Source organism: Daldinia caldariorum (genome assembly GCF_022478825.1).
Source record: "Daldinia caldariorum strain CBS 122874 unplaced genomic scaffold F4812scaffold_11, whole genome shotgun sequence".
Classification (NCBI taxonomy): Eukaryota; Fungi; Ascomycota; class Sordariomycetes; order Xylariales; family Hypoxylaceae; genus Daldinia; species Daldinia caldariorum.
Window position 1 is genome coordinate 832,087 of NW_025953047.1, and position 23,335 is coordinate 855,421.

The window sequence follows — 23,335 nt, forward strand, 5'->3', positions numbered from 1 at the left end:
ATATCACGAGGCTCGTCATACTGTGTTCAATTAAATTATCCCATTTTCCTATTCTAATCATACCTGTATATAACTAACACCAGCCACGCCCCTAAAGCATATATCATAGAAGATTGATCCTACATCAACTAACAACAACCCCTAATATTCTCTTCGACGATTCCGATTCTCCAGTCCCTTCTCCTTCCTGCGCTTGACCTTCTTCTCCAGACGGCCCTTCTTCCACTTGCCGAAGCGCTCCGGTTGTGTAACAGCCTCTATCTTCCGCTTCTTCGACCTGCCCTCGCGACGGCTCTTAGCGCGGTCTCTCACTGCCAGCAGTTCCTTCGTGTATTCAGCGGTACCGAACTTCTTCTGTAGGATTTCCATGGTTTCTCCTGCTTTCGTCTTCAGCCCTTCGTACCGCGTCTTAAAGACCTCGTTAAGTGAGAACGGTGTTGGGATCGAGGGATCTGTCAGATGGTGTAATGGCGTAAGGAGAATATTTAGCGAGGGTCGCAGGGATGTCTCTGGTAGGGTTGAGGTTAAGATGGATATGATATCCAGAGCAGCAACCTTAGGTACAAGGGCGCTAGCCTTAGGCCGGGTCTCCTCAACGAGGATTTCAGATAACCAGACAAATAATGTATGGAGCGTGATGGTATACGTCTTCTCTTTCTTCTTATCGTCGATGCCACCCCACTCATCTTCACTGTTTTCGGAGTCGTCCGCGTCATCGTCAGAAGATTCAGAATCTGCTGAACCGACATCCAAGAATCTGCTCAGCATCAGGATCACGCGGCTTACTTCAGCGGCTAGAGCCTCTTCCAGTTCTACTGAGTCTTCAGTAGAAGTTATCCCATCGATATCGCCAAATTGCGTGGAACTGTTTTTCTTTTGCAGTCTCCTTATCCATCTTCTAAGAGTAGCAGGATTGAGGACACCAACGGCGTAGAGGGTCAGCTGTCCAACTGTTTGCGATCGCAATTGAAGACCGTAAGATCCAAGAACAGCCTGGTTGGTGGTGGCGTTCTTGTTATTTTCATAGAAATCGGCGAGATATATTCGTAGTAATCGCACGCTGGAGACTTTAACAGCCGGATTCGGGTGTGAAAGGGGTTTCGGGATAGACTGCCATAACTTCTCATGCGCCAATGCTGTCGCTGCATGTTTCTCTATGAGAATTGGAACTGTTCGTAGAATCGTATCAATCAGATCGGACTCTTTCGCGAATGTTGAATAATCGTCCAAAACATTAGCCGATGTCTCAAGCAACAGCTCCAAGTCTTTCCGATCCTTGGCTGCGGGTTCCCTAGCTTCGAAATATAGTGCAAATGCTTGTATAGCTAGTTGCAAGACCGAAGAGTTGTCGTCCTGTCCTATCCAAGACCGCATTAACGATAGGAATTTCGACGTTCGCTCTTTATCCGCCTTTCGGAAGATCTCTTTGAGCAATTCCCCTGCTGCCAAACGACACTTTTCGCTATCGTCGTTAACCAGGACGAAGACTAGAGGGATAAAACAAGTTGTCGCGATTTCCTGTACGAAGTCATCGGCGGATTTCATCAATAAGAGATGAACAATTTCCATGACAGAGAGACGGCCACCTTCCCTCTCATATTTCAGATTTGCCACAACGAAGCTAAGTTGCTTAGCCCATCTATTCTTCTTTTGAGGGTAGTCACGAAGAAACTGGAAAAATGCTCCCCGGGCAAGATCTCGTGTATCTTTGTCGTCATTTGTGATCATAACACCTCCGACATAGTCCAAGGTATCATAGACTGTAGCAGTCTCAACTTTTCGATCAAGCACCGATCGCAAAAAGTTGAATGTGACGTGACGATAGAGAGGTTCTGTTAGGTCGTCCTTAACCTTCCCAAGGAGCATATCAACAGCTGCATCCTTGACAAGAACATCACGGCGGTCTCTGATGATGACCGACATGAGCTTCAAAGCACTCTGCGCGAGATCCGTCGCAGTAGAAATAGACCCCGAGATGCATTTCAAAGCCTCTTTCGAGGCTACTTTATACAGCTTCGTAGAATCATCGGTCTTGAACGGAACTTTGACAAGAACGGTTAGAAGCTTGAAAGTCGCTATCTTAACTTCTTCTTCGCCTCCAACGAGAGCATCACCAAATATTGGTATAAATCCCGTAATGTTGGCTGCGTTACGAATTTCATCGTGTTTCTTTAGGACGGACCGCAGAACGTCAACAGCAAACCTAACTAGTTTGTACGTATACTTGCTAGTTGTGCTGCGACCACCACTTTTCTTGGCGCCTTTTTGAATCAGATACCGTCTAAGCTTTGGATCCATCTTCGATTCCGGCCGTGGTTTTTCACTTTCGTATACCTTTTGGATGACCTCATAACAGAATACCAAGGTATCCCGGCTATTAGCAGCAGAATTACTCAGTAAACCAGAAGCTATCCTCGATAGCAAGTCGTCGATCTTTCGTACCATGCGAAGGTCGAGTTTTTCAAGTAAAAGAGACTGGAGAGGGTGAACAAGCTCGACTAGGTGGTTAATAGAAGCAGTTCGTGCAATGAGTTCCATCGAGTCCTGGCTTTTGCTACTCTTAACCTCTTTCATTTTGCTCACGTATTCCTCTGCATCCTTCTCTTGTCCTACGACACCAAATATATCGTCCATTATGACACTGACGATCTTATCGAGGCAGTAATCAAGGTCCCCCGCCTGGAACTGAGGCGTCACATGAACCAGGATGGTATGCATTGTATACGATAGAACGTGTAGCTGGTATCCCTTCGTCAGAGCGCCCCTTAGCTCTTTGAGCACAAATCCAAAGTAAGACGAGCCTAGCAGCGATGTCATGGTTGCTAGCGTACTTCGTGCCATTTCTCTAGACTCCCAAGCTTTACTGCGCAAAATATGGCAAATGTCTGTAAGGACTCCTGGTAGTTTTTGGTTGAGTGACTCGCTCGGCAAAAATTTCAGAATCTTTACAATAATGATCCCGACAGGAACACGAGAGCTAACCGTGGTTTCGTCCTTCTCGTGGATGTACTCAAGGAGAGGTGGCAGGACGTTGGTCATGATGTCTTCGTTAAGCTTCTCCTGCGCCGGCATTGTGACTGCCAACTTGCAATTCCTTGACCTTTCCACGTTAGCTATAGAATCAATTTCCATCTCATCTTGATTCCTTCCCGATGCTACTGTTGCGAGGGTGTCCACAAATTTACCGAGAAGTCTAACCAGCTGTTTCTGAAGCTCGGGTTTTGACTCTATGTAGCTGATGTATCTGCGAAGGACGGCACGATACTGTGGCCACTCTAGAGACGAGGCTATATCGGCAATTGTTGTGGCTGCTTGAGCTCCCACACCATGGTCATCACTCCCCTCCTCTCGATTGAAAATAAAATGCTCGAGAAGAGGTATGAAAAAGTGAGTCAAATGTTTGCTGCTTAAAGACGCATGTTGGCTGGCCTTGGATAGCATCTGTAATGCCCGCATTTGCCGTGCCGCTGCCGGACTCAGGATATTGTTGAAGAAGCTTGGGTCCGGGTCGCCCTCATCCGGTTCGGGGTTAATTGCTACAAGGTCAGCAACAGAAGGCCAAGAGGACATCCGCGATACCAAAACTCCAAATACCTTCACGGTCTCTCGTCTCACGGTCTCCGAAGATTCTCGCGCATTGGAGTACAAAGCCGGAATCAAGATATTTGACAGCATACTGTGGAACTTAGCCTGCTCTTCACCTTTCGAGCACGCAGCAGCTTCTATGAATTTACATAGGCCGTCGGCAGAGTTCGCGGATAAAATGCCATACTCCTCGTCATGTTTTATATAAAAGGTCATATTATGTATTAACGGCTCCCAGTCTCGTGGCGTGTAAGGTATATCTCTCGGGCGTAAAATGGCATTGAAAGCTGCCAGTCTTTTTTCATAATCAGGCTCGTCGATACGCCTGCTGTCGTAAGAATTCAGATCTGCACAAAGTGAAGATACTTCAAGAGATAACGGATCATCCGGGTATAATACTGCCATCACATTTGATAGCGCCTGTCGGTTGACACGGTCCCTAAAAAAGCCATAGAGGGATGCTATCGTTGAATAAATCTGATCTTTCAAGTCCGCGTGAAAGTCGGCCCCTGCGAGCTTAACGAAATTTTGAAGCATAGAAAGAACCAGTCCTTTAGCTTTGGGATTGACACGTCTTGACGGTTGATTGAGAAGGGAGACCGAAATGTTGACAAGATTTATGACATGAGCCGACTTTTGAACGATTGGGGATAATTCTACCACGCACTCGATACATGCCATAAGTAGATCTCGGCTCACCTCCCCTTTATATGTCAGGGCCACACCAACACTTTCTAGTATGACGTTAACATTGGGGTCTAAAATTTCTTCTTGGACCAGCTCGTTGAATTCAGACTCTGCAGCTGATTGCTGAGAAATTCCGACTAGATTGCGCACAATGCTCAGTGCAAAAATCTTGACCTCGTCTTTTGTTTTTTCAAGCTTGAGGCATTCCATCAATTTTCCAACGATGCGGTTGTCAATAGCGAAAAATATAGCCGTCTTTGGAAGTTGTGATAATGTCGCGAGGAATTGAAGTGTTCCAGACACGCCTTGGGTTGTTTCGGTTGGAAGTTTCTCTAGACGCGGACTTACAACCTCTTTAACAAACAGATCTTTATAAGGTGTCCAGTCGAAGCTAGGGGCATTCCGAAGTAAAGCAACCAGACACTTTAGAGATGTACTCCTGACAACTCGAAGAAGAGAATTATGTGTAGGGAGATCTTCTTCCATCTCGTCGCTGCTTTGATTTAGCCTTCGTGAGGAGAGTATGAGACAGTAGAGTACTGCGTTGAGGATTTTGTCGGCGAAGGAGAGAACGCCAGTGCCCATCTCATTGATTATAGCTTCCATCATATTGAGAAATCCGACTTGCTTCCGCACAGTCAATATTTCATCATCAAATATCTTTTCGCGCAGCTGAGTATCTTCGATGACTCTAATCCCGCGAAGACCACCAAGGGCAATATCGAGGAATCCTCCCATATCTTCTAGGCTCAGCTGTCTTAGAACAGCTAGCCTAGTGGCGTGGAGACCGTGACGTCCACTTGCGGCTCCCTTCTTTGAAATTGACCTTCCATAAAGCAGCCTGAGTAGAACTGGCATGAGGTCAGAGCGATGCTCTGGTCGAATCTGCTGTTCTCCTTGAAATAAAACGGTCAGTTCATTTTTAAACCTAGCTTCATCAAGAAGATATTCCAGGTTCTCTTGGTAAGGTTTAATGCCCTCCTGCTTCCAAGTCAAAATTGCCTTGAGAGCAGACTTCTGGACTTCGACATCACCATTCGCCATGAGACCAAGAAGTGCATCGTAAACCTGCTGACTCTGGTATAACACCTTGGGGTTTGCAAATTGGCCAAATACGCCTAAGAGAGCTTTCTTGTCGAAGAGAGACCAGGATCCACCAGAAATTTGTTCAGATGGTTCCATCTCATCGTCGTCTCGTTCCTCGCTCTCCCTTGTCCACGACAGTAGGTAGGGCACTAGCATTCGAGATCTTTTCTCCACCATGCCGGGAGTAGCTGAGAAGACTTTGAGTGCTTGAGACCTTGCGTTGGAAGGCATCTCGTCCGCAAGACTCTGGTTGCCTTCAAAATGTTCCAACATTATTTCAGAATAACATTTTAATACGCGCTCAGCCTCTTCAGCCTGCTTGTGGAGGTTAGACAGATTCCAGCACTCAAAATCTGTAAGACCAGTATTTGATGAAGCTACCGCTTCCTTCTGTGGACCTTCCCATCGCTTAGATGGGCATTCAATCCAGTTAAACCCAATATCGCATATAACATCTTCGCCGGATTTCACTTCGCTAATCTGCTGCAACGCTTCTACCGCAGAATCACAAACTGGGGTCAGACGCACTGTCATCTGACCGAAGAGAAATTTTGGGATTGCTTGTCGAAGCCACGAGCCTTCACTGAGCTGAGAATAGCTCGCCGCTAGTTTCCGAATATGGACAGAAATTAGACGAACATTCTGGAAGTCTTGTGGCGTTTGCTCTATCTGAATCATAGTTGCCAACGAGTCTAGTTCATCCGAGGCCGCACCAAGACGACTGAGCAACTGCAAAGATACTAGCCGGTGTTGATGCGATGGGCTGGATAGATTTTCAACAAGGCTTTTCATGAACGGATCTTCGTCGCTCTCGCTATTAGAACCACTTTCACTCTGAGGCGGAGAGCTCTTCTTATGGTCAAGGAGGTCTTCGTAAGTGATCATGGCTTCCAGGAATCCAGTAAGTTGCCGGTACCGGGGAGTAGCTGCTTTGAGCAAGGGTTCAAGAGATCTATCGATTTGCCCAGTCGCTTTGCTCATCCGCAGATACGCAGAAAATCCCTGGCTGACGATAAAATGGGCTTCCTCACTCGCTAAAGACTGAGAGGGCTTCAGCGCGAGCTTGAGTTTTCTAAGCAGCAGCTCTGCGATAGGGCCGTTTGTAGAAGGCCGAACAGCGGTCGCCTCTAGTACTCGAAGAAGAGCTGAGTATTTAGGTAGGCACTTGTCCCGCCATGTTTTCGGATCTTTGTCATATCCACTTGAATTCCCTTGCTCAGGGAACGGGGAAATCTCTAGACGTTCGAACTTAGTGACGATCTGATCTTGCCAGGATTGTGGGAGAGAAAAGCTCTCGGGTTCTGTGACGGAGGGCAGAGCATGCGATTCTACCATTCGAGGTAAGAGGATGCATAGCATTTCCTCATTAGAACCCTCAGACCAATGTGTCACAATAAACCTATGCTAGAAGTCAGTAATTATGAAGTATGTCGAAGGGTTATAAATGACTGACTTTTGGAATGGCTTCAGTAGGAGGCTACGGAACCTAGTGGAATCGAGATCGGAAAAGTAGGAACAAAATGGTATAAACCATCTCATCAGGGGCTCCCGAGTCATAACGTTGGTGAAATCGTTAATGCATGGAATAATAGAGTCCATCTTAGCCTGTTGCCAAATGATAGCTATATTTACCATAAGCTGCTGCCATATAGCAGATAAATCAAAACCCTCAACCTCGTTTGCCGCTTTCGAGAGCGCCTTGAGAGACTCCAACAAGCAGTTGAGGACGATCGACCAGTCTTTTATGCGGCTACCTTTTCGAACACCGGATATCGTCCCCATAATCCGAACGTATAGGCAATTACGCAACGGGTAGTTAACCCTTTCTTGGTCCTGAGCTGATATATCTGCTACTAGTTGTGGGATAGATTCGAACGTTTCGCTAGTCGTATGATGAACAATGCTAACAAGTACACCGCAAACAAGATCAGTCCATGTAACTGGATCTAAAGAAAGGCATTCGTTATTTGGAACAGATATGATGAGCGACCTTATGATCTCGGGTCCGTTCGTATGAATGGTGTGCCCTTGGCCTTTGATAGCCTCCGCAAACATGGTCATAAGTCCATGGTGATACAGCCCGAATTGCCGACTATCTCTAGCAGCTTCGAGATCTAATCTAGCATGTTCAACGAGTAGGGGTAAGGCTTTCTCTCGGTTTACGGGCGCAGCAGCTTTCTTGACGAGAAAGCTTAGCGCTTCGGCGGCGAAACGAGCAATATGAGGAGGATTTCGAGCTTTGCCCAGCAGTGGCGCTAAGGCGTCAAATGTTGGTCGGATATCTGGTACTAGGAGTTTTGACAGGTATTTGAAAAGAAAGGCTAAGCAGCCAAATGACCATTCTGTAACGGCTGCGTCCTGGGGTCGACTTGCGATACCAGTGATTAGAGACAAAGCAGTTGGGTAATGCTTTTCGAAACGAGTGCCCAAGTCATGCGCTAAGGCTGTAAGTAAATCTAAAAGAGGTTCGAGGGACTCAGGATCGTGCATTGATATGTATTTTGCCAATAACTCCACGATCTTGTCCTCAAAATGTAGAATCTGAGGTAGACTGTCGCAGAATGGTCGCACATCTCGCCGGAAGGAGGTAAAAGCTTTAGATATATTAATATCAGCCCATTTTTCCATGCCATTTCGAAAGTATGAGGTGGTAGTTTCGAGGTCTTCTGTTTCGAGGTCATGTCGTCGTACTCTTCGAAGAGGATCGAGAGAATGTAGCTTCGAGATCTTTGTCGTGAAAGATTCCCAACGGTGGTTTTTCTGATGAGGAGTCCCTCCTCCCTTTCGGGACTTTACTATACGTCCAGACTGCGTTGAGCGCATCTTGACTACCAATTCCCTAGTGGGGATACGAAGGGAAAAGGTGCTCTTCACTCTTGCAGTTGAGTGTTGAATGTTAAAAAGTATTATCTTAAGATTCTTGCCCCACTGCAAATCGCATCGCGCAAAAGAGAACGCTGCAACCCTTGCAACCTGTAACTTTTTTTTTTTTCTTGCGAGAGGCGTTGCGATAAGCGATAAGACATTCGATAAACTTATCGATATATCTTATCGTAGCTTTGACGTCTTGGCGGCATGGTGGTAGGTAAGTACCATGCATGCAGCCATGTACCTGTACCTTGCAACTACGTACTACCGTAACTCTCAATCTCATCCTCATCGCAGCTAAAGATAAGCCAATTGGAGATTGCGATTCTTACAGCTTCCAACCCAGCTGGTCTTTTTTGACGCCATACGCCATCGCATGCCATCATGGCAGCTAAAATGTAAGTGAAATTATTCTAATCGCTTGGAGTACACTAATATCTAACATATATACCTAATATTATTAGTATTGTCCTAGGCAGCGTCAATGGCAAGCTGGACTCTGTTTTCCAGAAGCTCGCGACGTTGCACCAAAAGCAGAACTTCTCTTTCGCCATCATTACAGGAAACCTCTTCAATGCCGACCAAGATGATGATACTATCACGCGACTTCTTAATGGCGAAATCCAGATTCCTCTCTCCACCTACTTTACCGTAGGCACGACTCCATTACCTAACCGAGTCGTTGAGCGCGTTGAGAAAGGCGAAGATGTACGTTCGCGATGTCTTATTCCTCCTAAATCGCACAGCCTTGCGTTCTAGTGAAACTAATGAGTCTCACGCATCTAGGTATGCGAAAATCTACACTTCCTGGGCAAGCGAAGTATCACTAAGACGTCGGACGGGATTCGAATCGTGGCATTAGGCGGTGTTCTCGATAATACCATTATCGGCGGCCAATCCAAAGAACAGCACCTTCCTTTGCATACCGCCGATGATGCCAAAATATTACGTGGCGCGAATGCTACTGATATACTCCTAACAACCTGCTGGCCATCCAATATATGGACTAATTCTAGCAAGACTTTAACGCCTGAGGAAAAATCCTCCGTCGCAAACACCGATGAAATTGCCGACCTGTGTGCTACTCTTAAACCGCGTTATCATTTCTCAATGTCGCCCACCGACTTTTTCTACGAGCGTGAACCTTTCTTTCACCCACCAAGGAATCCTGACTCCGACCAGAAGTTTGTTACGCGATTCATCTCGCTCGCACCCTTTGGTAATGCAGCCAAGGCGAAAGCTATGTATGCCTTCAATCTCGTCCCCGGAGAATCACCTTCTACAATCCCTCCCGGAAGTACCGCCTCCCCATTTATCGTCAGAACCAATCAAAGAAAACGACCAGTTACCACTGATGACCGGGCTAATGGTCACGATCATCGTAGCGGTCGACGTGTCCGTCGTCGAAGAGACCGATCGCCCCCTCCGGGCCCTGATAGATGCTTCTTCTGTCTAAGCAACACCGATGTGGATACCCATATGGTCTGTGCTATAGGAGACGACTCTTACGTTACTACAGCCAAGGGTCCATTACCCAGTCCTGATACATTTGCTTCGTCCGGACTCTCCTTCCCAGGACACCAACTTATTATCCCCCTTCCTCATGAGCCCACCATCCGTTCAATGGGCGAGGATGCTCGTAAGACTTACCTGGAAATGGTGCGTTTCAAAGAATCAATGCAAGCTATGGTGGCGGTGCAGTCCAAATTCAAATTAGGCGCGGTGACGTTCGAAATCAGTCGACAGTCCGGTATTCACATCCATTGGCAGTTTATACCCATCCCTTCCGATCTCATTCGCAAGGGTCTTGTTGAAGCAGGATTCAAAGTAGAGGCTGAGAATCGCCAATTTCCACCATTCCAGGAAGCATCTCTGGAATCTGGCATTGACGAGACCTCTGACTTTTTCCGTCTCTGGATCTGGTCCGATGATAGCGACACCGGCATCCAAAGCAAGGAACTAGTTATGCGCTTTGATAGCAACATCCGCTTCGATCTCCAGTTTGGTCGTCGGGTTGTGGCGAAGCTCCTTGGACTTGAGCACCGACTTTATTGGCAAGATGTTGTTCAATCCATCTCCGAAGAGACGCAAGATGTCGAGAAGTTCAAAGAAGCATTTAAGCCTTGGGATTTCACCCTAGCGTAATTCATACCTAGGTCCCTAGGTGTAAGCATTTCGAAATCGGCGTTGGTGGTTTGCAAAAGTTTTATACCCTGCTTTGAAATTTGGCTGTACTCGCTATGGTTTCCAGGTGAACATCTCATTACTGCAAGTTATATCATTTATTAGAGCATTAGCACTACTCATACCTTATATCGATGATTTATAGCATATACCTCGACGATATACCTCTAGCTCAGTGCGTATGACCAAAGCCACTCTTTTAGCTACCTACCCAGGTACCATGACGCCTACTTACGAGTTTACACAGTATCGCGGAGAATTTACGACTTTACGGAGATTTATATAATAGATAGTGTATAATATACTCCGTCTTCAATTAGAATAAGAGTTCAATTATATAACAAGAGGTTACCTCTTAGACATACCAGCAATCATCAATTATACGGTAAATCCTACGGTTCTGAACATTGCGCGGCTTGTTCACTGCCTGCATTGTCAATATCCAATTTATCCGCTTCATCTCGAAACTTCTTTCGTAGACGTCGTTGATGCCACCACGCAAGGGCACACACAATTCCAACAACCACCACAGCTGTGCTCCCAGTCACTGTCCACCAGCGCTGCGCTGCCTCTATGTCTTCGGTGGTGTTATTGCTGAGCACAATGTATGCGTTTGGGTCATGGAGCCTGGGCCAATATCTCACCGGTACCTGTGTATAGTGTTAGCCGAACACTCAGTCATAGAAGAATGCTCATATCAGTTTCGCCGAGGTAATGCTTCCGTAGGCTTACCTTGCAAGCGCAGCTTCTATAAACACCTACCAGCTGCATAGTAGTACCTCCCACCGCCGCAAATACAGCAAAGAATCCCACGAAAACTTGCCCCCACCAGCATATCCTTTTTGCGATAGGGTTTGTCTCCGACCACCGAGTACCATATCGTATCCTCAACCTCGCGGCACATATCCATAAGGCCATTTCACATACTTGGCTAATAGCATAGACAAGATAGGTCAGACTGCGACAGGACAGTCCGGCTTGGGGCGTATTGTAAGAGGTCAGAAATGCTAGACAGCACGGCGCTAGCACCGCGAATAAGGCTCCGATTAGGACGTACAAACAATCCAGGTAGGTCAGCGAGAGGGCCTTTCGCATCTCATCAGGGGATATGCCGTTGCCACTCCGATAGTCAGATGAAAGTGTGTGCTCGCTAATCGCCTCCTGAACCCATTCGCGTTTGTTGAGACCCCGTTTCCATAGCTTAACTGTGCGAAATCTGCCTTCGTAAGCTGTTTCAATCGGATTATATCCTTCAAGACGTCCTATGACGAAACCAATTCCCTTATATGACTTGATTTTCTTGATATGTTGTGCCCAGATACTCACTTCGTACTCATCTACCGTGGCAACAGTACCGCCGTCATATACAAGGCCATCCAGCATGCTAGGACTGTTCGATGCCAACATTGCACAGGACTATAGCATAAAGTCAGCGGTGAGAAAATAATTTCCGACAAAATTCCATGGATTTGAAAACTCCATCCTATAACACACTCCACGCCTCGAAAGCTATCGTAAAGATATCAAGGTCTTAAGAATTTGGACACATACGATTATGGCAAGATAAGGAATAACCATCCACCCTGGCTATGGTTATCAGTATGCACGAGCAAATAACGAGCGAAAGCACAAGAGGCTACTCACATAAGCCAAACGCGAGGGCATGGGCTGTGTCGTTGTCTCCTAGGGTATTATCCGCGTCTAGGACAGTATAGACGAAGCCGCCAAGGAAGAATAATACTGGCGCCCCTACTGTTGATCCGAAGCTGGACTCTGAGTTAGCTCTCTCCAGAAGTTTCAATTCGGACAATAATCACCTCGCTTGAGAGTTGAGAAGCGCCTTGAGTTTGGTTGACAAAGACACTGTCTCCCCCCGATATCGACTATTCAATTTGGACGCCTCGTGTTCTTCAATCAACACCATAACCCGCTTCCAAACACTATTATGCACCAATTTACTCGTTATGCGCTTCTCAAGGGGTCGAATCGCTTCCAAATCGCTAGAAGCGGTACTATGGTGCCGACTATCAACTTCCGGTTCGTCATTCTCAAGGCTGGCCATTCGAATATTCCCAACGACTATAGACAATAGTAACTGAGCCCTTAATCGCAAAGACATGGCCGGAGGTCTATCATTGGGCGGGGCCATGAACTCCAGCACCTTACGATCGAGCGCGTACTCATATACAGCGCTCAACAGCATCGGACCCGCGAAGGCGAAGCAGATGCCAAGCCAGACCACCGTGTCGAGAGTCATGAGCAGAACAGCGCCTAGTAGTCGGATCCAATATGTCATAAATCCGGTGATCGTTCGCGGATGGGCTTTGAACACGATCTCCGGGATAGCAAGTTTGTGGGTGCGTGGGACGTTGGTGCAAAAGGCTAAACTAGGTACGATGAACTGCACCAGCGGGCCGATCCACTGTTGCATGGCATTCGAATGCGAGATTTCCCATCCTGGGCACTGTGCCGTGCACTGGTAGTACGGGATGCGGACAACTGGGGCGCCACGAAGGTCGCCGTTGAAGGTCGCACCACAAGGGAACGCATCGTTCTGGATCGCGTCCTCAAGCTGCTCGATCGAGACGCCGGGTGCTACGAATGAAGTCGAAGAGTAGGATAAGTTCCCGTTCGGACTTAAAACAAGTGAGTCGTTCAGCGCCCGGAGACAGCAGTGCGTGAAGTTCTGTCCTCCCAAGTTAATCGGCAGCGAGCTCGGTGGGTTGTACGTGAGGCCCGCTAGCTGGGGAATCAAGTCCCCTATATTCATTTCGAAGTCGTATTTCAATTTATGCCTATATGGTAATGGTTTAAGCAAGTATAATCGGAGTACTTCCCAAACTCTTGAAATGGATAATTCGAGAAATATATTACACTCCGAGGAGACCAAAACGGCAAGAAATCAAGCCGCTTTCCCACTATCGGATAGAAACGTTGATATCGACATGTCTCGGGCCCAATTACATACAGACACAGATATCGAGAGCGGTGTATGCACTTCTACATGCCGCCCACGAAAAGTCGTAACCCAAAGGACAGCATTTGGGGGCTGGGTGGCGCTGCGTATGTCTTATGATACGCCGGCACCGCAGAAAGGACATGCATAGAAAAGCAAAGACAGACCGGAGATGGCGCTCCTGCTTCGTCCAATTACATGTTTAGGATAAAACATACGTTGATATGGCAGTACGGATACCTATCATGTTGTCCTTGCCTTTCAACGCGAGACATTTCAAGACTCGTCGCCCCTTGCTTTCTCAACCTTAAAGGTTATTAGGTAGCTATAGATAAGCTCATATGTGTCTATACTCCACAGGGTATTTGCCATCTTCTCTCAAACACGTAGTGTGTGTCTTAATATAGGTATTGATTTATGCCTTCGATTCTTAAGTCTTAAGCCACCGACGCGTTGGGAGAGGGAGATTGCTGTCATCGGTAAGAGGTATCCTTGGAAATTTGCCATTGATTCTTAAAATAACCATTTTGCAAACACGGCTACAGCCAGAAAAACACATCATTCTGCTTGTTTGTAACAATATAATAGCCGATATTAAGATATCTCGTCGTTAATAATGCCGCAAGCGTGTCGCCAGTCAGGCCAGGTTACGTGGGTAGACACTACATCAACCACAAACCTCGAAGACAACATGACTTACAGAGTTAAGCGCTTAAGATACTATTAGGCAACGCTACCAAGTTATTATATCGGCGAGGGCGTTACTTCTTAATGAGATAGAGATTCTGCTTCGTTGAGGATTAGAAACCGAACTTGGCAATTTAATCAGATATAGGGATAAAATTGGATAGGTAGTTAGGGGTTTACTTAAATTAACCATTTATCAAAGTTATTTGTTGTTGCCTTGTCATGTTTTGTAAGTTGCTGTTGTCCAAGCGAAGTTTCAAATCCACACTTTATATACCTTATGTACCTACCTAGGTAGGGTCCAGTGGTTTGACATTGTGAGTTGCCTCTATATAAGGGTGGCAACTATCTACATGTAGGTACATAACCCTACGTTATACCAGAGCTTACATTCCATAGATACCCGAGGCTCTGGCAATTGCCTAACATACATAGTGTAAGTACCTGAGCTAAGTGTACCTAGGTACTTAAGCTAAGGCATATGTCCATACCTGCCTCGTATGTGCAAAATTCTATGCAGGTAGGTGCAGTACTTAAATTGCCTAAGGCAACCGTAGATACAGGCTGTATCAACAGGCAGGCGCCAGTGCCTTAGGTGAAGTATCGCAACTGCCACCACAGCGACAGAGTTTTTTAGGCAGCTATATCTTTTTTAAAAAAAAATTTCTCTCTTCCTTAGGTACATAAGGGCGCACAAAAAAAAAACCTTTCTCTCTTCCACTTTCGAAAATACCCAAACTCATCACTATATTAAACACACAGCCTTCTTCATATATTTATTACCAAACATTCATTGTCACAACACAATGTTCCTCTGGAATATTTTAAGAACTATAACGACCTATATATGAGTTACATGGCGTCGTTTAACCAAAACTACCTATCGCTCTCCACTTATCAAGTAAGATCAACGATATTATGGACTTCAACCATCACTCCCAAAGTCAGACAAGGGTTTGACAGCAGAGAAACAACTATAACTTCAACAAACCGTTCAACTATTATATTTAGTCCACCAGAGTAAGGACAGTATATACCCTTTAGTCCTACAAAGCAGCCGAACCAGGCTAGACAGGGATTGCAAGCCCTCGCCACGACATGGCCCAGGCAGAAGCTACCAATATTCTGTCTCATATCTCTATTTTGACAAGACCAACCTGAAGATACCATGGTGGTCTGGCACAAACGCAATATCTATCTAGGAATACTACACAGTCCGGTTCCCGAAATGCTCAGCTGACTGAAAAGGACTGCAACAAAGATAAGATGTTCGAAAAACTGCCCAGATGAACCAACTATTAGCTACGTATATTGAGTAGTTCAGGAACAGCTCAGGGACTATTACCTACAAACCTCGAGACGTCTCAAACGCTAGGTGACAAGCGCACAGCCATGGACAACAAGTCAAGAAAGTGGTTAGCTTCTAACAAAAGCCTTGGGGAACATCAAAGCCCTCAAAAAGAACAAGGGAGGAATACTTGCGTGGTTGAGACCGCCTTCGCAAACTTGAACGGGATCCCTTATATACAATCCTCAGAAAGCCGGTCATGAAAGTCAAAGTAAATACGTTGGGTGAATACCAGACTAGAGACGGAAGCCTGACCGAGCTCTAATACGTTCGCTCAGTACTGTCTGGTTTCATTGGAAAGTGTCCGGGGATAACAGTATTTCATACCGAAGGATCCCAGGGGAGCTCGTCCTCCTGAGATGGAGCGCCGTTAAGGTTACGAATTATTCAGCTAATATCATCAGCTACTGACAATACGTTCAGAGAACATCTTATCAAACATCTAATCCTCGACCTGTGGCATGTTACAGGTATCAACTATTCAACAGCCAAGGGATTCAGAACTATCAATCGGCTCCTAGACGGACTCTGTAAGTGATATTCCCAGTCACAGACCTGACTCGTCAGTACTTTATTTCTAACTAGAGCCAGTCTCAGGCAATCTGCCTGGAACAGCAGGAGGACCAGGAGGAATAACATACCTGCTGGAATCGCTCAAACAGCATCCTCCACAACGCCTACAACGGCAATGACCTGATAAGAGATATACTTGCTGGAGAGGAAATTCCTCTTCCAATGTGGTACCCCAAGCAGGTACCGCAAACATATCTTCATTCTCCATATATCCCTTCGGCAGACCCAACCCCTGCCCAATTGGAGTCATATCAAAAGACCTGGGGTTCTTTCTATTCCAATACTAACCCACAAAAGCCACCTGTTCGCTTATGCGACAACTCAATTGCAAATTCCAACTCGGGATTAGCAACATACTTAGGCTTTGGTCAAGACATCGATCTATTCTTATATTGGATCGATAATAACGGTATATACTCTTAATAACCATTATATCCCCTATATTATTGCCCTCTCGTCACCTCAGGAATCATACCACACATCATTTTGGAACGGTACCCTTTCAAAACCCTCATATCGCATCCTCTTCATCTCAAGGGTCGACGGATGGAGATGGCAACCATCAACGTTCTACTACTTGGGCGGCGAAAGTAGGCCCGGGATAATCTACAATCCTTTGTTCTCGATCGAAAAGAATTTGCGAAGTTCATTAGATCGTGCCCTGAATGCTCAGTACATCGCCTGCGCAACCATCGACCCCCATGGTTCGCCCCAACTCATCATCAGCCCGCCGTGTCCTTTTCACACTATCACATTGGACATAGCATTTAGTCTTCCGCAAGACGCTGAGAACTAAAACTACCTTGGTGTCATCGTTGATTTAATGGTGACGGCTATAGCGATGAAAACCCCGATCCTGCCGCTAATGATCATGAAGACATCAACATAACTGAAGCCGGTGAAGGCTGAAGACGTGAATAATACATTGGTCCAGGCAGGCTTAACCGAAACCCTAAATTCCGATGAATGGGATGATTATATGCACACCTTGTGATGCTACAATCCAAGGGAATCATTTGTGCATAGGTGCGTGCCTACCATGAAGTCCCAAATTAGTTGAGAAAGATGGTCGGGCAACTTGGAGAGATAGCCTCCATTCAGCTCTCCGTTGGCTTTCCTCGCTGCACTAAACCTACACCTTACATATATCTGGACGACAAATTCCTTTTGTGACCAACTTCTTAACGTTGGATGGGGTCTTCCCAAAGTTATTATCTCAGACCGAGATCCAAAGTTTTTATCAGAATTTTGGTCTACCTTCTGGAAATAATGCGGCACAAGACTCTTGTATGCAACTGCATACCACGCGCAAACAGACGGATAAGCAGAACGATACAGTCTGTTTATTAAATCATCCCTACGACATTACTTGCAACAAAATAATTTAGTTTGTGGAGACCGGCGGTGGGAAGTCCTTGAGCTTTGCACTTCCAGCGTATGTTCAACCGGAAAGCTGCACGGTTGTTATACAGCCTACAAAATCGTTGCAAATCCATACCAAAGCAGCTCTAGAAAGCCTCAACATATCTGTCCACATTTATAACTCCTCATACCCTCATGCTTCTACCTCTGTGGTATTAGTGATACCCGAAGCTCTGTCCTATAAAGAGTGGCAGGCTTTCGCACATAGAAAGCGAATACGGTACGAGTTCGACAGGGTTATATTCGACGAAGTCTACGACATGCTCTTGTCTAGCGAGGGATGGAGACCAAAGTTGCCGGTCCTCCACCAGGCCATAGATCAGATTTCGCACAGGCAACTTTTCTTGACCGAGACTCTGCCTCCGTCCCAACAAGACCGCTTCCTTAGGCAGCTCCGGCTAAATAAGCTCTCACATCCTAAAGAACTAACCATCTTGCGCAACAACACCACGCGGGATAATCTCAGATATGAGTATATCGATTACGACGCTATAAAGAATACGTGCCTTTCAAAGATAGGCTCTGGATCTAGTGATTGCGTTATCGCCCTGGTTTTGCAAGGACCTCGACAAGACAATAAATCCTCTTTTTTTAAGAACCTAGTGTAGGTTATGCTTCGCGTGAGCATCTTACATTTATATTACTCATGACTTTACAAATCTTGAAGAAGACGTGGACGGGTTCGAAGGTGAAACAGAATCCCCCAGAAAGGCTGTCCGATTCAAAGCTCTGTCATGTCGCTCCACGCCGATCAGTACCCTGTTCAACTTCCGCGACGCCCTCTATGACTACGCCGTCTCGTTCGGATCCTTACCGAACCTAACATCTTTTACTTCATATGCGCCTTGCCAGCCCATTAACAACTGGCTATGCAACAAGGCCGTGAAGGCGAAGATAGCTTGTGCGCTTTTCGCCATTATCGGGGCTTGGGTGGTGAAATGCGCGCAATAGCAACAGCTACGAATGTGATGATTCCAATTTCACCAACGGCCCTAGCGATTCCACTTTACAACATACACTTTTCTCACTATACACTTTCCCACTCAAGCATTACCAGGCACGACTGATACCATACATACAACACAACAACCAATAGAAGAGTCAAAGCTCCGCGTTGAGTACTGACAGAGTACCTATAATACTATATGAAAACAGCAAAGACTATTACCGAAGACGAAATTGGCGGCAACTGATGGTGCCGTCAGAAACGTGGCATTCTAGGAACGCTGCGAGGAGTTCCAGGGGTGCCGCGTCGCCGGCACTCATAGCAAATCAAGAGAGCCTTGGATGTTAAACAGGATATAGTCATTAGCGATAGGAACACTGACCTCCTTGTGCAAAGAAGCTCAAATTCAAATTTAAACAGCCTGTGGGTATGTACGAGTTATTGAAGACCGTAACTTGAGAAGCAATGGGGATCAGATGGCCAAGGAACGCGGTCAAAGGGAAAGAAGATATTAACCTCAAAACTCGAAGTACCTTACGCTAATAGCGGAAGTCCATATAGCGGACAGAAATCAATAACTATTACAACTAGAAGGATGTCGCAACTAAGTGAACTTCTGGCGAAGTCGTATTAAAATAGGAACCTAGTCAGGGATTGTTGAAGATACTCCTATTGTGGGGAATAGAAGTCGTGATGATAGCACTTACATGGAGGAATTAGTTATTCCGACGTTGAAATTCGGATAACCTCAGGACGATAATAGAATACTATCTGGTTTCCTCACACGTTATGGGGTTAGTTAATTTGCTTTGCTTTGTCCTCGTCGCTATATCCACCATCCGCGTATCTCCTACATAACTTCCTCCACAAAACCCCACGCCCCGCCCCCTTTTACCTAGTGTGTCACAGTGTTCCCGCAGCTCATTTCTCAGCAATCGTACCCGAAATCACCCACGCCGCAGAATTATTAGGTATTAGGCTCTTCGGGCTTCAATCTTTCATGCAAGCGAGCAAAAAAGGGGGTTATACGAAGGCACAGCACGGTTTACACTAGTTAGGTACCTACCTGTTAACTAACACGAAACATTAGCATTGGGTAAGTTTAGGTACATAGTAAGGTATCTATCTATCTGGCTACTGTGCTATATTTGGCATCTTCGACGACGCTACGTATGGATTATATACCCGGATATCCACAACGTGTTAGGTTAGGTTAGGTAGGGTAGCTGCCCATGCAAATCTCGTTCTCGTTGCCCAGTCAACATGGCTTAGGTAACATACCGGCAGGTAGATATGTGGCCTTACCTACTTGGGTAAGCAGGTAGGCAATGTAAACAATTCTTCACGATTCCACTGCCTCCTTCCCCTTATCACCTTCCTTTTGTTGTTGTTGTTGGGCATTCGCCGCGTGTCCCATTCCCCAATTAACCCAGTCGGTGAAGAAGAACCCCGGCAGCTTAAGCGCGCCCTTCTGGCACTCGGTGAACGTGTGCGCGTACAGCGCATTGACGTCGCCGACGTGATCCCCAGCAGCAGCGGCGACGAGGCTCGAGGCGACTAGCAAGCTAGCCGTGGACGCCGCGCGGCCGTAGGCGTGCGCCGCGTCCTTGGCGGCTCGCTGGTGGATCTCGCGCATCAGCGCGAGTTGCGCCGTCGCGTCCAGCTGAAGCTCGTGTTTGTTATCGCTGCTCGCGGCGGCCCGCGCCTTCTTGAAGGCCTTGGAGAAGTTTTCGATGGCCGCGACCGCCTTGTTAGCGAGGGGCTTGGCGGTGGTGGAGTGCACGACTCCTAGGAGCGGTAACAAGAGGCCGAAGGCTAAGGGATTGGCAGCCTCGTGCTTGAGGTAGAGGGTGATGAGGTCGAGGACGCGGTGCTTGAACATGATGACCGACTCTTTGGTGTCCTTCTTTTCCTTCTTCTTACCTGCGTTCTTGGCCCGCTGCTTGAAGACCTCGACGAGCTTGTCGTCGAGCGCCATCATCTCGGAGTCTGTCATATCCGAGTCATTATCTGACGATTCGGCATCCTTGTCTTTATCCAGGCGATGGCTCCCCAAGACTTTTGCAAGGGCATCGTCAAGATCCGCGAGTTCTTTAGCATCCGCTTCTCCTTGTTGCTCATCCTCGCCATCCTCGTCTTCGTCCTCATCTTCATTATCATCCTCATCGTCAGGTGTTGCCTCGGTACCGTTCAAGGTAACGAATTCGACGTCGGAACCAATTTCCGAAATTTCATCGTCCAACTCTTCCGCTTCATCTTCAGAACCTGAGTCTTCAGCATCGTCCATTTCCACATCCTCATCTTCAAGATTTTCAAATAGGGCTTGGTATCCTTTTTGATTTTCCTCCGCGAGAAGTGGTTCCGTTAGAAGTTCGAGAGCTTCGGGGGTTATCTGTGAAGTGAATGCCTCAAACACCTGCTCGCTGATCTGCCGCATCATTGGTGACTGTTGAGAGACTAATGCGAGCAATATTTCTACCAAAAGTTCTGAGCTACCGCCTTCCTTGCTCTTCATCTTCTCAGAACAGCTCTCTAAATCCTGAAGAATGCCAAGAGCATCAGGTGCTCCATCATATAGTTGTAGTATCGTAATAGCGTACAGCAAGGCGAGGCCAACCGAAGCTCCAGCATTCTTGCTATCTGATTTCTTGCTTGTTTTAAGTAATTTCCGTATGGCCTTTAATGCGCTATCCCTTTCAGCTTTGATCTCACCGCTCATATCCACCGCCGAGGGTTCGACAGAGATAACCGCGTTGCAAAGATATTCAGCATCATCTCGCCGCCTCATTACCTTTCCAATCGTAGACGCAAGTAATCTACGGAATGTTTCTCGTGATTTATCTGAAAGTTCCGGTTTAAACTGCGACTGTACAGAATATGCGCATGCAGCTAGCTCTTTAACGCCAAGTTCGGCGATATTTACACCCTCGTTATCGCTCGATGCAGGCTTTGCTTGGATTGCCAATTTAGAAACGTAGCCAGCATATACTTGTCTTAGCTTTTCGGCATCACTAGCACTCCTATCATCAGGTTAATTAATCGATCCATTATGAACTGGACAGAATTGACACTTACTCGACTACGAGAATGGGATCCCGAAGGAGCTTGAGAACACTCTTGGCGTTATCCGGAGTAGCCCACTGCAGTAGGTTCTCAATGGTCTTCGTACTCGTTCGTTGATCGAAGTCGTAAGCACCAGCTTTTCCGGTTAGCTCGTTTAGGACCAGTAGCAGAAGCTCCGGCGAGACCTCTACAGCTCTCTCGATCGATTGGAGGCTTTTCAGCGCAGCACGATGAAGATACCGATCTTCTTTAGCAGCTTGGTTCATCAAACACTTCATCAAATTCCGAGTAAATAATTCCTTAGCAAAATCAGGCTTTCCTGCCGCAAGCCCGTGAAGGAACTTTTGAAATATGCCGAAGCCTCGGAACTTCTGAGCGTCAGAAGCATTCTTGGAGAATAGACCATCTAATATCTCAATTAGTCCAGTTAATACAATCACTTATAAAATGCACTTACCATCGATGACGGTGGTCCAGAACAGTTTCAGCTGGTCTTTACTCTGCTTTCCATCTGTCTCTGAACCGAGGAATGTCGCGAGTATAAGATCCCAGACAAAATGTAATTGGGCGCTCCAACCGCCTTGTTTTGCTTTGACAGTTGCCGCGTCCTCTCCGTTATCTTGCGCCACATTATCTCTTAATACTCGAGCCACTTCGGATAAAACACTCGGGTTCATAGGATCGTGCCACGGCTTTGCGGGTATTTTCAGATTAGGATAACAACCCCGCGCCTTCGTCCAGATTCCGATCCCCTCTGCTGTTTTGCCGAGCCCGATATCAGCAAGTTTCTGAAGTGTTGCTTCTGCTCTGTCCTGTCCCATCTGGGGCAGCGATTCAACGATAACCCATCCGCAGTGCGATCTCATCCAGACTTTCTTATCGGCCATCTTCAACAACAGATCCAGGACTTTCAACCATCGGGATTCTTCGTCGAAAAGAGTCTTGGACTCTACAAAGCATTGTAGACCGAAAAGTCGACCGAAGTAATAGTCCCTCTCCTCTTGACCTGGAATACTTCCGCTAGGGGTTGTTTTTTCCACCAGAATTTTCAGCACCTTGTCGAAGGTCAGGCCAGTATATTTCGACTTGGCGAGGTTCTTCGGTCCGAACAGCTGGTTTAGTATTTCCGCTATCACGAGGCTGAAACCAACTCGGGAGGCGTTACGCGAACTCGCAAGGCCACGGAATAGACGATTGTCGAGATGTCTTTCGAGTGCGGCTTCCGAGGAAGCCAGAAGCCCGGTGATGAGCGCATCGGCGGCAGCAATTCGTTCGTCGCTATCGGCGCTTCCAAGCAATTCGTATACCTTAGCTTCCCGTCTACGAGCTTCCCCATTCAGCGTTTCCGTAAAAGGTGCTTTTTCCAAGTCAAGGCTCGGAACTTCAACACCGTTTGACAAAGCCTGTTCCGTTTTTGCGCGCTTCTGCGTAGGCTGATTACCATTGGGGCCGGCTTTGTTTGCGCCGCGCTTCCTCTTGCCCATTTTATAGGAAAGTGCTCGAGATATTATTTAATTGGATTTATACAAGAGATTATGGTCGGGCGTTGGTTCAATTGATTTGAGCAATTAGTCGTGTCGTATTCGTAAGTTTATTGCAATGTTACATACATTATATAGTAGGTATGTATTTGCTAAGGATGTCAATTATAACAAGTCAAAGTATAAACTAAACTTTTTAGCCCAACTTTTTGTTTTTTTTTTTTTTTTTTTTTCTGAGATGATAAGATTTCGATAAAATTCCGATAAGATCTCGATAAGATCCTGCCACTTTGGTGCCTCCAAAAATAGTAGGCGGTCAGCTTTAGCGTCGAGTTAGCTTACCCCACCATCCCGGGACGCTCTAGGTTAAGGCGCTTGTACGCCTCGTCGCGTAATCTGACGCGACCTAGCGTCCGAGATGCAGTTGACGTCATATACTTTCCTATGGA

The 23,335-nt window shown here is 46.6% G+C and overlaps 5 protein-coding genes across 5 annotated transcripts; 2 read left to right on the top strand and 3 right to left on the bottom strand.

Moving 5' to 3' along the window:
* Positions 1-23: 23 nt before the first annotated feature.
* On the bottom strand, positions 24-8,323 carry F4812DRAFT_433091 (armadillo-type protein). The gene is made up of 2 exons (XM_047934597.1): positions 6,812-8,323; positions 24-6,757 (listed from the first exon to the last, which is right to left on the bottom strand). Exons 1-2 carry the CDS (start codon positions 8,179-8,181, stop codon positions 142-144), a joined length of 7,986 nt encoding a protein of 2,661 aa, XP_047789183.1. The 5' UTR covers positions 8,182-8,323; the 3' UTR covers positions 24-141.
* Positions 8,324-8,493: 170 nt separating this feature from the next.
* F4812DRAFT_69217 (CwfJ C-terminus 1-domain-containing protein-like protein) lies at positions 8,494-10,730 on the top strand. Its single transcript, XM_047939320.1, has 3 exons — positions 8,494-8,624; positions 8,691-8,934; positions 9,013-10,730. The coding sequence occupies exons 1-3, from the start codon at positions 8,611-8,613 to the stop codon at positions 10,369-10,371; spliced, it is 1,617 nt and encodes a 538-aa protein (XP_047789184.1). The 5' UTR covers positions 8,494-8,610; the 3' UTR covers positions 10,372-10,730.
* A 72-nt stretch (positions 10,731-10,802) lies between these two features.
* F4812DRAFT_460428 (uncharacterized protein) lies at positions 10,803-13,180 on the bottom strand (the record flags this gene model as incomplete). The annotated part of the gene is made up of 5 exons (XM_047937688.1): positions 10,803-11,060; positions 11,143-11,826; positions 11,962-11,993; positions 12,055-12,176; positions 12,228-13,180. The coding sequence occupies 5 exons, from the start codon at positions 13,178-13,180 to the stop codon at positions 10,803-10,805; spliced, it is 2,049 nt and encodes a 682-aa protein (XP_047789185.1).
* Positions 13,181-17,243: 4,063 nt separating this feature from the next.
* Positions 17,244-18,824, top strand: F4812DRAFT_465516 (uncharacterized protein; the record flags this gene model as incomplete). The annotated part of the gene is made up of 3 exons (XM_047938444.1): positions 17,244-17,261; positions 17,363-17,927; positions 18,064-18,824. 3 exons carry the CDS (start codon positions 17,244-17,246, stop codon positions 18,345-18,347), a joined length of 867 nt encoding a protein of 288 aa, XP_047789186.1. The 3' UTR covers positions 18,348-18,824.
* Positions 18,825-19,244: 420 nt separating this feature from the next.
* Positions 19,245-23,108, bottom strand: F4812DRAFT_433096 (DNA polymerase phi-domain-containing protein). The gene is made up of 3 exons (XM_047934598.1): positions 21,863-23,108; positions 21,418-21,811; positions 19,245-21,362 (listed from the first exon to the last, which is right to left on the bottom strand). Exons 1-3 carry the CDS (start codon positions 22,887-22,889, stop codon positions 19,685-19,687), a joined length of 3,099 nt encoding a protein of 1,032 aa, XP_047789187.1. The 5' UTR covers positions 22,890-23,108; the 3' UTR covers positions 19,245-19,684.
* Between the last annotated feature and the right edge of the window lie 227 nt (positions 23,109-23,335).

Coding starts and splice junctions, on each gene's coding strand:
- F4812DRAFT_433091 (XM_047934597.1), bottom strand. CDS start 8,181: ATGCGCTCAACGCAGTCTGGACGTATAGTAAAGTCCCGAAAGGGAGGA. Junction 6,758..6,811: donor CTACTGAAGCCATTCCAAAA/GTCAGTCATTTA, acceptor CTTCTAGCATAG/GTTTATTGTGACACATTGGT.
- F4812DRAFT_69217 (XM_047939320.1), top strand. Junction 8,935..9,012: donor GCGTTGAGAAAGGCGAAGAT/GTACGTTCGCGA, acceptor TCACGCATCTAG/GTATGCGAAAATCTACACTT.
- F4812DRAFT_433096 (XM_047934598.1), bottom strand. CDS start 22,889: ATGGGCAAGAGGAAGCGCGGCGCAAACAAAGCCGGCCCCAATGGTAAT. Junction 21,812..21,862: donor CTGGACCACCGTCATCGATG/GTAAGTGCATTT, acceptor TTGAGATATTAG/ATGGTCTATTCTCCAAGAAT. Junction 21,363..21,417: donor GATCCCATTCTCGTAGTCGA/GTAAGTGTCAAT, acceptor ACCTGATGATAG/GAGTGCTAGTGATGCCGAAA.